Here is a 13,901-nt window from a genome sequence, read left to right on the forward strand (position 1 = left end):
ATGCTCTTTTGTACAACCCACAAGAATAACAAGCCCATTGGTTCTCAACAGCACCAACAGTCCAATTAGTCATGAGTGGGATGATCAGACATCAGTGCTCTTTGTAGAGCCCCAAAGTGTCGCATGGATCCTACTCTTCCTTCCTGATTTAAATGATCTGAATCGAAGTCACTTTTCCTACTCCCTGAGGCAGAGGAAGACCAGGAGAAGGCCTCTAGTTTGAGCATCTCAAATTCTGCTCTAGTATGTCAAGCATGAGCAAGCCAGGAGTGAACCTTCTACCAGAGAGAGGTGACTGTCAGATAAAATCTGGTGGTCAGGATACAGATGTTGTAAAGACTGAGTAAAAAGCATGGGTGGTGCCCATCTTTCCTTACTTTACACTTGACTTTACACTTTACAATGATTTCATCATGGAGATTACACCAACCTTTCCCACCCCGAGCCTTGTGCTCCTTTGTTTTACCCCACACCCCTATCTTTCATTTCTTCTACTAGATATTGGTGACAAACCTCTGGAAGTGAATACATGAGATCCATGAGCAGAGAAATCACAAGGAACATTTTGGAAAGCACTTAAGAAATTCAAGCTCAACTGTTTTAGGTAGCAAAAAGGGCTCTTTGAGGTCAACAAAAGGAGCACTATTCAAGAAGGAGACTATTTCAAGCTGTTTCAATACAAAATCTGCTGGCTCAGATTAAAATACTGGAAGAAGTTTAATCCAACCTGCCAAGCTTTGCAGCGAGGTGGTCGAAGGCACACTGCTGCCCATTGGCTCACCATGGGAAGTAACCTCCAGCAGAAGGGTGGTTCTAGTTACATCTGATAAGTGATATAGTCTCAACATTTCTAGAACTTCTTAAGTCTGTGCCCAAGATGCAGGAAAAGAAGTAAAAAAGTACAAATACAGCATCCATCATGAAGATACAGTAAGAGCGTTTGTGTGCCCTTTGTTAGCGGAGATTCAAGCCTTGCACAAAGGCAATGTGTAACTGTTAAGATGAAAGCTCAGTAGCAGTTACTGAGGCTAAACACCATCTCCAAGGGGGAGAGCAGATTTTATTTTTCCCACTAGTAAAAAGGAATCGGAATATCTACAGCTGACCCCTACGACAACACATCATGTGCTTGCTTACTTGTGACACAACAGACTGTTCTCAGAGATGCTGCTCAAGATGTTGTGAGTTCTCATACAACCATATGGCAAGAAGGGGGAACCGAGGGACAGAGCATGGTGTGATGCCACACACACTGAAGGGGGAAGGGATGCTACAAGAGCACTCAGTGCAGAAACAGACAAAACAAGTATTGCAGCAGAACAGAGCTTATATGATCTGGAGACTATAATAAGAATCATAGAACCCCAGACTGGTTTGGGTTGAAGGGGCCTCAAAGCTCACCCAGGTCCAACCCCTGCCATAGGCAGGGACCCCTTCCACTGGAGCAGCTTGCTCCAAGCCCCTGTGTTCAACCTGGCCTTGAACACTGCCAGGGATGGGGCAGCCACAGCTTCTCTGGGCACCCTGTGCCAGCGCCTCAGCACACTCACAGGGAAGAACTTCTCTAACCAGACCTTCCCCTGTTTCAGTTTAACCCCAGAGGTGTTGCTGTTTATCAGCCACAGAATATAATTCAGAATTCCTGGAAAACACATACTTAAAAAAAAAAACAAACCAAACCAAAAAAACCACAATCCCCCCGTGTTTGCTGCCACTGTAATCCTGAGAAACACCGTAACAGAGAAGTGAAACATTCAATGCAGTGCCAACCCCATGGTTGGCAGTGGCACAGACTATACTAAGTTTGAGAGCTGCTGATGGAGTTGTGGGTACTTCAAAGCATCACGCGAGGACCCAGGTTGTGAGGGCGCTGAAGGAAAGGTAATGGGAATCTCCTACAGATGATCTCCAGCTCCTTCCTCACAAGATCCATGAGCAGTGTTGGCACTTAGGACCTCTCCCCAAATTTCCTGGATGTTCCTGGTCACCGCTCTGCTGTAGGATGAAGCAGAGCCATGATTTAAGGAACTATGAACAATGCTCCTTGTGTCATGTACGCTCAGCAGCACATGATCTGCTCTGAAGAGCCCTTACACCAGTGTAAACCATTCAAAAAGCTAAAGACCAGCACAGAGCCATGTGCAATCCTGCTTTCCAGGAACAGTGTAGAAGGTAAAGTCAATGCGTTTGCAGATTCATACACACAAGCTTCTCCTGCAGTAGTTTTACATAAATAAAGAAAACTGGAAAGAGTGTACATCACAAAGCACTGAAAACCATCCCAAGAGTTGCCCTTTTAACAATAAGCATCATGTACAGACCTCTGCTAGTTTGTAGGGTAAGATCAGCTTCTCTCCTACTGTCACTGTCTTTCTGGTAACCAGGGCCTCAAACAGCATCTCTTCTTTCACCTAAAACAAAAACCTTGATGTTAATGATTATTCTGAGAGTATTTCAAAAAGAATCCTATTAAAAATAAAATTAAAATCTCTACATTCATAAATTTAAAACTTCTTAATCAAATTTTATAAATCATTTAAGCCACTTTGCCAGCCCTTGCATAGTTAATGTTGAAGGCATAAGAATAAACTAGCCATGGGGAGGAGCCAACTCAGCACATAAACCCAGCCGCAGAAATCAGACACCAGGGCATTCAAGGGAACCTGATTTTCTGCATTCAGTCATCCCATTTCTAGCAATTTCCCAATGGTTTCCTTTGCTCCCAGAGCAGCTCCTCCCTCCCACACTGTTTGTTGGCAAAGTCAGTCAACTTCCTAGCGCTGGCAAGACAACAACATACAAATCACTCTACAAATAAGCAAAATGGTGTCATCAGTTTGAGATTTGGACGTTTCAATATATCCAAGCCTTCTGTGGAGGGTTTTTTTGGTGGTTTTCAGGGTGGGGAGGAGTTAGGAGGAGGAAGAAACCTTTAGAAAAGCACTTGATATTTACTCTGCTATTTGCACCTGATATTTACTCCCTTAAAACGCCAGTTCCCAGCAAGGTGACAATGACAATCTCTAATCAGCCATAACAGCAACCAGTTTACAGAGAAGAAACCACAGTCCTGTAGACACAGACACTTCGACAAATAGATAAATGGTGCTGAAAAATTAAAGGGCACCCACCATCAATTGTTGGGAGAAAGCCCCTTTTCCAACCAGTTTCAAGCCCTTCTTATTCTGCTATCCTGTGGAGAAACTCAGAAGCGTGCCCTCTCTACCAGCATAAATGGTGATACACTTCTACATAAGTTAGACCTGAATACTCTGAGGCGTTGACTGCTCTTTGCTAAGTTTCAATGTCAAAAAAGACATTAGTCTGGGTGAAATCATTTGAGCCTGGAGCTGGTAGCTCTGGACTGATGCGGTGATGCTGCTGCTTGAGGAGCTGCACTGAAGTTGATACAAGCTGCTTACTGTAACTGAAGGATTCAGTGCAGAGACCAGATCTGTTCTGATGAAGACTAGAAGCACCAAATCCACATTTCTGAAGTCATCTAAGGCTGTATTTTTATCACATTTATGATTTGACACGGGTGACAGGAAGCTTAGTGGTTTATGTACTTGCTTTAATCCAGTAGTTAGTACAAAGAGCAACTCAAACGAGCCAGTGGAACTTAAACCCCACAAACCATTGCAGTAACGATGCTGTTCTGTACAAAACTTAACTTTCTACCAGGGTATTTCCCTGATAAACTCCAGTGCATTTTTATATAACAGACTGTTCTTGCAGCACCCACTAACAAGAACTTGTTGCTGTGGTGAGGAAAGCAGAAAACATGAAGTCACCTACCAGCAAGGTCTGTGTCACTGGAAACAGAACATCAACACCTTGTGGTTCATTTCACTTGTCCTCAGGCCCCCCGGTTCCTATGATCTGATTTTACCTTTCAAAATCAAGTGAAAAGAAACAATTTGGTTCATCTGACAGGAGGTTGTAGTCAGGTGGGATCAGTCTGTTCTCCCAAGGAACAAGGGATGGGACAAGAGGAACCGGCCTCAAGCTGCACCAGGGCAGGTTTAGATGGAGCTGAGGAACAATTCCTGCCCCAGAGGTGCTCAGGCATTGGAACAGGCTGCCCAGGGCAGGGCTGCAGTCACCGTCCCTGTGAGTGTTCACACAGCGTGGAGACGAGGCCTCAGTGCCATGGGTTAGTGGTGGCCTTCGCAGTGCTGGGGAATGGTTGGACTGGGTGAGCTTAAAGGGCTTTTCCAACCTGGTTGATTCTGTGAGTCTATGATCTGGAAATCCACAGTGAGTTTTCACATTCGGTTTCTATTCCTCTCTGTTCAGCAGAATGGTGCTTTTTTCATGTCAGCTCTGCAGACAGCATGAGGACACTTCCGCAGCACCGCTGGCTGCCCTCCCTCAGCTGACAGCTTGCAACAAAAGTGGATTTTACACCATTGCTATCCCACTTCAGCATGCTGGTGGTTTATTTATCAAAGGCAACAGGCAGAGGGCATCAGATGGTTACTAATCAAAACAGGCCAATGTAATATTCCTAAACAACCTAAATGCTTCCAAGTCCCAAATTTGTCAGCAAACACGGGGATTCTAAATGGTTTAAACAAGTACTTGCACTGTTCCTCACCAACCCCATCTAACGTTCACTCTGGTTGCCTTCTCTCTGCTCTCTTGATGGATGCTGATGTTTTCTTGATGGAGACCTGCAGATGCGCATCCTTCATCTCCAGACCTGCTGTGAGCTGAGCTAGAGGGATCGAATCATCTTCGCTTAAAACCCCACACTTGGCAATGATGGGAATGTAATCCCTGCATCTCCCTGGCTCTCTGCAATTACCACCCAGTGGAGCTTGATCTCAACTGCTTCATCGCCTCTGAAAGCCAGCACCACGGGTACAGCCAAATTATCTTAATTTTCATTTAAGGTCACAGCTTGAAGGTACCTGACTCCTGATGGCAACAAGGAGCCATAGGAGCTTTCTAAAGAGAAACTTGGGGCTTGCTGATGACTAAGGACACCTGGTGCATGGAAATACTTGTAGTTTCCCCAATCACGTACATCCTTTTCTTCCTCCTCCAGTAAGCAGGATACATTAAATAGAGACAAAAAACCTATTAGAAACATATTTCTTTCTTTTTTTGCCCTGGGAGTTACAATTCAAAGTTATATTTCATGGCTTTTTGCTTTCTGGTGCTAAAGGGCAAGTCCTGCTCTCCTTCGTCAAAAAAAACTACACAGCCCGCAGGAGTTTATATCTTGATTACAGGGACAAAATGCAGATTTAAGACTTCACTGCCACATGCAAGTGGAACCAGAGCTGAGAGGAATGGATGAGTAGAACTCTAAAACCCAGTGAAGGATGACCAGCAATGCTGCCACAGCTATAAACATCAGTGGAGCGCGGCGGGGAGCAACCAGCCAAGCTCCTGCAAGGACTGGGCTGGAGCCAAGGAAGGCAGAGATTGCTTCTCCAATAATGCTGGGCTATTATGTGAGAGCAGCTGAAGGAAAATGAACCATTTCCAACTTGAGAGCAAGAAAATGTCACTTTTTGACTCTCGCCCATATTTGAGAAGGGGATTAGAGTGGTGAGTGCTTGTTCAAAAGATGCCTCATATGGAAAATTAATTCAGATTTCTATCAGTTCTTGAAAATGATCTGAACCTTTTCTTCAGGCATTCTAACAACCAGCAAGTTATCTGGCTTGAGTTCTGCCTTGGAGCTCTACATCAGATGAATCATGGAATGGTTCGGGTTGGAAAGGACCTTAAGATCATCCAGTTCCAACCACCTGCCATGGGCAGGGACACCTTCCACTACAGCAGCTTGCTCCAAGCCCCTGTGTCCAACCTGGCCTTGAGCACTGCCAGGGATGGGGCAGCCACAGCTTCTCTGGGCACCCTGTGCCAGCACCTCAGCACCCTCACAGGGAAAAGCATCTGCCTTATCTCCAACCTGAACTTTTGCTGTTAACTCTGCTCATTGCAGCAGGGGGTAAACCAGATGAACTTTGGAGGTCTCTTCCAACCCAAGGCCTTCCATGATCCTATGATCCCCAAGACTTAATTCATAACATACATCCAGAAGGCTGGATGCAAGCACTGGCTGTCCCATAATCCTCACCCCCCTTCTGTTCCCCAATTACTTTCCAAGATGTTTGACACACGAGGAGCACAATGTCTGTAGGATCCCCCTGGGAAGCTGAAGATAGCCTTTCAGTTGAAAAAGAACTTGAGCACATTGATCTCCCCTGGAGGTAGACATTAGCTCCTAAAGCCAACATCATCAATGCAAAAAGAGGTCTGGGATAACTAATTTAGGATACCTGATAACTCATATTTACGTTGATTTGCATTGAGACTCCATTGAACAGAGACAAAACTTGCCTTCCTTACTCGATGCTCCATCCAGGGAAAGAATTTTTGGTATCAGTAAATGTAGACAATTAACATGTTCCTGCTCCTCTAACAGAATACAAAAATAGTTTTCCTTAAGATCAGCTGACACTAGATCATACCTAATAAATCACTTTTGCTAATAAGCCAAAAAAGGAGCCTTGCCAGCCTTCTCCCTGCAAGCAGAAAAGTTGTCACCAGTTTTACATCACCCCCTGTGATTCCTGCAGAGGAGCTGGGATCTCTGCAGCACTTGCACAGGGCTCAATGTCTGCTCAATCCATCAGGCATCCCTGACATCACGCTGCAGCATTTCAGTAAAGTTTAAACAAAGGCCATGCAGAACCTGCCAAAAGCCTCCCAGAATCCACACGCTATGTCTGCTCTTGAACAAAAAAAAGAAGAAATGGAATCAGCATCTCATTGTAAATGAAACCAGGATCTCAGAGTCTGGCCAAAGGCTTCGAATGCAGCTTGCTTTTTCAACAAATGCTGCTCTGAATGCTTTAAGAAACCAAAACCATATTGGATGTGGTTGTTGGCATCTAAGAAAAAATCAAACCCATCTCACAGATCAGCATCTCCACCCAGGTTCCTTATCATTCCTCCTGTGTTTTGGCTTCATTTTATAGGGACACAAACCTCTTTATATAGAGGAAGGATAGTTGTTCAGTCCTGCTGCATGTTCTAGGCCAGGTTAGATGGGGCTTGGAGCAAGCTGCTCTAGTGAGAGGTGTCCCTGCCCGTGGCAGGGGGTTGGAACTGGATGAGCCTTAAGGTACCTTCCAACCCAAACCAGTCTCTGATTCTATGAAGTATCAGATCACAGAAGAGCTGGTTTCTTCCATCATTTTGCTACGCTCAAAACTGTCCTGCCAAGCACCTAGTGTCTGTATGAAGAGAAGTTAAACTATTTGTCAATGAATATTACTTTTATTCCGAGCTGATTTTCCAGTCTCAGTGAGTAATGCCAAGATCTAGAGAGGGGATTAAGAATTTTATCAAGCCAGTCCATATTTTTAGCAACAATGGCAGGAAAAGCAAAGCTGTGTACTGTTCAGTGACCACAAAACCCGAAAAGAAATAAAATAATTACCCAAATGAGACCAAATACAAAGTGTCAAATGTTTCAAACAATATTTCATTGAGAAGAATTTACTACACTTTATTTGGAGAGTTGTTAAGTAGTGCAATGTATGCTCTTTCATTGATATTTGAATCCTTTAGTCCTCCCTTTCGAATATGCATTATGAGATCTATTCAGGTCTGAAAAGAAGTAGAAACCAAGCATTTCAGAAAAGGAAGTGAAGCCTCTTCTGAGAACTAGATAATTCACTTTATTTCTGCTGATAGGGGAGTGGGTCTATTGGGAAGTTTACACTTGGAGGCAGGCAACGTCTCCAATTCCATGGATGAATTACCATAGAAATACAGCTTTAAAGACAAGCAACACCACTTACCCAGCCCAGCAATGGATTTCACAAGATCATGCCTGAGATCTGCATTGTCCTGATCCAATTCACAACTATTTTAGGCTGTATACAGTAATTTCGCTTGCAAAGGAATTACCACGGTGCACAAAAATCTGTTACTTGGCTCAAGTATTTCAGGTTACAGAGCTTTTTCAAAATGATGAAGTTAAATATATATATATTTTATTAATATTATTTGTATATATTATTTGCATACCCTGCAAGTGAGCATGGTATCCATACTCTGTGCTGTACTAGACTATGGCACTAAGTCACCACTGCATTGATACAGCTGATGTACAGATACAGAAACCTAACCCGGTTCCTTACAGCATGCAGATGTTGCAGAAGAGTTTGCTTGCAAAGGGCAAAGACCCAAAGCCTGGAACACTTTCAGATCTTTAAGTCACTCTCTTATTCCAAACTCCTTTAAAAACCCATTACTTCTTAAATGACTTGGCCATTTTAACAGGGTAAGATCAACAACATTCTCCTCCAAACTCATATTTTCCTTCTGTTTATTTCTGCAATCCCCAAGGCCAAGACACAAAGAGCATCCAGCTGCTTATACCCATATTTTACAAAAGCTTTCCCCTCTCCTAAATTCAAAGCATTAATTAAGTGCTATGAAAATCTACAACAGCTAATTCCCAAGTTCTTTAGTTAGTGAGACAGCATAAGCGTTATTTAAGGGAAGGAAGAGTATCTCATGTACACAAAATGACAATTTGTCTTCTGATGCTATCATAAAACCAGCAAAACTTAACCTTCCACACCATCCAGCGAGTACGAAGGGATAAAGATAATAGTTGTTCTAACCAAGTACAAGTGTAACATTTCAGTATCCTTTGGAGGTACAAGTGGGTTAGAGTGTTTCAAGAAAAGAAGACAGCTAGGAGACCTTCTGGCCACCCATATCCACATAAAGAGGTGTTAAGCTCAGGTATTGAACACTTAAGGCAAGCACAGAACAAGCTGGCTCATTGAAATGTGGCAATGGCACAGCTTTATAGCCTGCTGGAGAGCAGAGCAGCTCTCCTAAGAACTTACTTCATGCTTTTGCATGGATTTACAGAATTGGATCTGGCCCTGTCCATACGGGCTGAGACCTACAAACCCTCCCCACATGATACTGACACAGCAGTGACTCACAGAGGACAAAGTGCTTTGGGTAAAGGGTCTTAGCAGCAGATAGCATCAACAGATTCACAAAGAACTAGATAAATGTGTGGATAATAGGTCCATAAATAGGTACTAGAGGGATGAGATGCACCCTCTAGCATCTCTAATACAACCTTTGCGGATGCTGGCAGGGCAACAACAGATAGCAAAACACAGCAAGCGAACTCAGCCTCTCCTCCAGTCACCACCTGAACCAGAAGAGTGGGCTCACACTCAGGTTTCTTATACAAATATTGGAACAGATTTTGGAAGCACCAGGGAATTTATATGAGGGAGCTGGAGTTGAAGAAATGGCTGCACTGAGTGGCAGGTTAGCTTTCCCCCTAGAACTGCTTCGCAGCCTTTCACATTTTAATCACAGAAACGGTATTTTCAGTTCATTAGATGTGAAGCTGAAGAGCAGGGGAGTAAACCCAACATTAAAAACCTCATTAGAAGTGGCTCTTTAGGCATGAAGGTTACGGGAGAGAAAGGCAAGGCTCACCTCCAGCAGTTCCGACACAATAGGCAGTATTTCAGGGTTACAGATATCGATGGAGTCATCCCTGTAAGTCTTCTTTTTGTAACGGATGTTTCCCAGGTGAAGTATTGCCGACAAGAGAGAAAAGATCCTAAAGAAAATAGGGAGAGTTCATTTTAGCTCACTTGTTCTTTCAGAAAGCTAATGCAAAAAAACAAACCATATCCACCAAAATCCTGTGCCAGCTTCGGACTTGAATCGTTCCTCAGATTTTCAATTCAAAGCAGTTTTTGCCACAAATCCCCAAAAGTTTCCTCTAAAGTGATGCTCAAATGAAGCATCCAGTTTGTCTCATGTAAAATACATTTACTTAGTCAAGCACCTTGCATTGCCATGGCTTTCCTGAAAATTGCTGAACACATCATAGAATCCCAGACTGGTCTGGGTTGGAAAGGACCTTAAGAACATCCTGATCCAGCCCCCTGCCACAGGCAGGGACCCCTTCCACTGGAGCAGCTTGCTCCAAGCCCCTGTGTCCAACCTGGCCTTGAACACTGCCAGGGATGGGGCAGCCACAGCTTCTCTGGGCACCCTGTGCCAGCGCCTCAGCACCCTCACAGGGAAGAGCTTCTGCCTAATATCCAACCTGAACTTCCCCTGTTTCAGTTTGAGCCCATCACCCCTTGTCCTATCGCTACAGTCCCTGATGAAGAGTCCCCCTCCAGCATCCTTGTAGCTCCCTTCAGACACTGGGAGGCTATAAAATAGCACCCCACATAATAAGGAAAAAAATAAATCCTCCAATGATCTAGGATACCCAGATTAAATATCTATCATGCAATTGCCTGCATTAGGGGGGAGATTGGACTCAGACACCCAACTTTTAGTCCCTGGCACATGTATTTAATATCTTCTCAGATCTAATCCAAGGGAGGAAGCCTATGGAAAAAAAACATTTGTGCTTTTTAGTGCTTATAACATATAAGCATCCTGAGACAGAGAAAAGCTGTTACACTTAAGTAAATCTATCCAGCTAATTTTTCTTATTTTATTTTTTCCTTGGGGGGTGGAAATTTGGTCATTTTAAAGTCAGATTCTCACTCCTCAAAAGAAAAATAGTTCCTTGAGGCTATCAAGTCATGGCTGACTTCAGCTATAAACCCTGTTTGTCCCTGTTTCTACATTCGCTGGGGAGCTAAAAATGAATGAAAACCAATCTGATTCCTAGCCATGCCACCAGCTTGTCTGGACAAGACACCTTCACCTCTCAAAGCCAGTGCTTGCTTATCTTTAAAATAGCGATGTTGATTCTTTATTGGGAATTACAAGCATACTACTATAAATATTTCACTTCTGTAACTGCTTCCACGAAGGCGAACCCCAATTTTTTGCTATAAACAATCGTTTATAAAGTATGGTAATACTTAAAATGTCCTTCCTTTCTTAACTCAGCTGAAGGCTGTTACTTATTCGTGTTAAGAGTCATGCAACACCAAGCGGATCAAATCTGTTCATATAGCAAAGAATCCTCTGTATTCTCTGACAAGCAAACTCCACTCAGAGAAATACAAGAACTTGTGTGCCAAGAAAAGTTATTGCACAGTAAATCAAAAGTGTGAATTTACTGTGACATCCAACTCTGCTCAGTCCTGACAATTACTGATTGCTTCACTCTGCCAGTTCAACTCCATTATTGCTCCCTAAGCAGGCTTTAGAAAACCCTTGTCTCTGGAAAGATAAGGAGGCATGCTGACATGGCACAGATTGATGTTAGAAGTGGGTGGATCCATGTGAGTGGAATGGATAGAGAAAAAGCAGCCTTAATTTCATAATTGATTTGTTCCAAGGATGAGCTTATGGAAAAGATTCATACAAAGACAAGCTGAGAAAATTTGGGCTGTTCAGCCTGGAGAAGAGAAGCTATGTGGAGACTTCAGAGCAGCTTCCAGTGTCTAAAGGGGGCTATAAGGATGCTGGAGAGGGACTCTTCATCAGGGCCTGTAGTGACAGGACAAGGGGGGATGGGTTCAAATGGAAACAGGGGAAATTCAGGTTAGATCTAAGGCAGAAGCTCTTCCCCATGAGGGTGCTGAGGCGCTGGCACAGGGTGCCCAGAGAAGCTGTGGCTGCCCCATCCCTGGCAGTGTTCAAGGCCAGGTTGGACACAGGGGCTTGGAGCAAGCTGCTCCAGTGGAAGGGGTCCCTGCTGTGGCAGGGGTTGGGACTGGGTGAGCTTGAAGGTCCCTTCAACCCAAACCAGGCTGGGATTCTGTGACTCTCATCTTGGTGAACATTTCTTGGTGGAGTAGAAGGCAGGACAACCTCTCACAGTCAACTGCTTCTAACTGCTGGCTCAGGTACATGCTGAAAAGCAAGAAAAATGGTGCTTAAAAGCCTAGGAGGTAAACCACCCAGTTGAGAAGAAAACTAAAAAAAAATAATAATTATATATTAGAACCTTAAACATCATTTACCCAAGGTGATGAACAGGGTTTCAAGTGCCATTAATACAAAGCAACAATTCTCTCTTCCCACATAAATCTCCAGGATTTCAGTCAAAAAGGAACCATGTTCATTAAATTCTTGTTTGAACATTTTAACCTAAAAAAGCACAAGATTTCTCACTGTGTTCCAGCTACTGATGTGAGTTTCAGCAATACTTGGGATGTCAAAATCATACTCACTTTGAGGTTAATTCTTCTGCAGAATTCATTCAAACCTGCTCAAGACTTTCAAGCCAACAACCAACATGAGAGGAATTAATTTATGGTTTTGGTTGAAGACAACCCTCATACGAAGCACATAATTCCTTGCAGTCAGTGAAAGGTGCTATTGCAACCTAACCAGTTTTTCAACCAGCACTTCCAGTGAGTTAGTGAATGAAGGCCAGTTGGAAATGAGTCTACAGAATCAGGAATTATATCCAAAGGATTAATTATGACTAATAATCAGGATTTCTGATTAAACCAGGATCTGAATTCATGACATGCAGAGTAAGGCATGACTATTCATGCTGTCAACTTCTTGCCAATGCTCCATTTGCATAAAGACAACTGTCAACTATGGTAACAACGGGCAGTTCGCTGTATGAATGGTCAAGTGGTTCCAATGGTTTGGGTTGGAAGAGACCTTAAAGCTCAGCAAGTTCCACCCCCTGCCACGGGCAGGGACCCCTTCCACTGGAGCAGCTTGCTCCAAGCCCCTGTGTCCAACCTGACCTTGAACACTGCCAGGGATGGGGCAGCCACAGCTTCTCTGGGCACCCTGTGCCAGTGCCTCACCAATTATTCCTTCTCACCAGTCTGATATGTTACATAGAGTACCACAGTTATGTTAGCAAGTCAGGTGAATTATCTCACTGGTTACGGAGGGTGGTGAGGCCCTGGCACAGGTTGCCCAGAGAAGCGGTGAGCACCCCATCCTTGGCAGTGTTCAAGGCCAGGTTGGACAGAGCCTTGGGTGACATGGTCTAGTGTGAGGTTTCCCTGCCCACGGCAGGGGGGTTGGAACTGGATGATCTTAAGGTCCTTTCCAACATAAACACTCTGTGATTTTGTGATTAATATAATATTCAAGCTATTAATATGGAAACTAAACTCACTGTCTGCGAGTCTTGGGAAGAAACCCCACCATCTCCATGGCTAGCTGTAAGCGCTCAAAGTCATGCTTCAAGTCCTCTCCTTCCACAGAAAAGCAGTCCTGTTGGGTACAAACAGCACGGGTAAGCATTGAGTGTCATTAAGATGAGAACAGGTCCAGATGGCCAAGTCAACACTTCATAAATATCGTTTAGCGATCTCCATGTGTTTTATCATCAACTAGAACATTTCCAAGCTGGAATATGAGATATCCAGAAGGTCCCACTGACATTATGGGGAGTAACTGTGGCTCATTACACCCGACACCCAGCCCAGGGAGACTCACAGATAAAGCAAGAAACACACATGCAACATCACAAGAGAATAGCATTATCTGCAGTGGGAAGGCAGATTTTTCTGTCTTTAAATAGTAGAAAGAGAGCATACAAGTTGGATTTTTGAAAAGATTCTTTTTGAAGTTTGATTTTTAATTTTATTTTATTTTTTAATTGAAATGAAGTTTTTGAGGAGAATCTGCTTCTACAAGGACTCTAGGGAAAAGCTGACCAGAGCACAGATTTCAATACAGTATTATTCATCACATACACAAATGGTTTTCATCCAGCACAGTGAGACTGTCTTTCAAAGGACATTACATCTCCTCCGTAAATCATAGACCGGTCTGGGTTGGAAAGGACCTTAAAGAGCATCCAGTTCCAACCCCCTGCTGTGGTTTGGTTTCAACAGCCTGACCTCAGAGAGCTATGTTGATACAAGTTCTCCAAAATCCAGGTTTAATAGTGACTTCACATAATTTCATGTAAGATCTCAGTGAATTAA

At 43.6% G+C, this 13,901-nt stretch overlaps 2 protein-coding genes across 11 annotated transcripts in view; one reads left to right on the forward strand and one right to left on the reverse strand.

Moving 5' to 3' along the window:
- The window catches only part of TERB2 (telomere repeat binding bouquet formation protein 2), a 179,362-nt gene extending 175,391 nt beyond the window's left edge, over positions 1 to 3,971 (forward strand). The window contains exon 8 of the transcript XR_009724952.1: positions 3,961 to 3,971. The gene's annotated coding sequence lies outside the window, so the exon portion shown is untranslated. The remainder of the gene's footprint in view (positions 1 to 3,960) is intronic.
- Positions 1 to 13,901, reverse strand: part of MYO9A (myosin IXA) — a 188,289-nt gene that overhangs the window by 96,986 nt on the left and 77,402 nt on the right. For all 10 annotated transcript variants that reach the window (XM_061349914.1, XM_061349919.1, XM_061349922.1 and 7 more), the window contains 3 exons: positions 13,085 to 13,182; positions 9,508 to 9,634; positions 2,322 to 2,411 (listed from right to left, as the gene is read on the reverse strand). In XM_061349914.1, coding sequence (XP_061205898.1) covers positions 2,322 to 2,411; positions 9,508 to 9,634; positions 13,085 to 13,182 — 315 coding nt within the window. The remainder of the gene's footprint in view (positions 1 to 2,321; positions 2,412 to 9,507; positions 9,635 to 13,084; positions 13,183 to 13,901) is intronic.

Source organism: Neopsephotus bourkii, unplaced genomic scaffold (genome assembly GCF_033783945.1).
Source record: "Neopsephotus bourkii isolate Nb327-2 ecotype Australia unplaced genomic scaffold, CSIRO-AGI_Nbou_v1 NB_463, whole genome shotgun sequence".
NCBI classification, from domain to species: Eukaryota; Metazoa; Chordata; class Aves; order Psittaciformes; family Psittacidae; genus Neopsephotus; species Neopsephotus bourkii.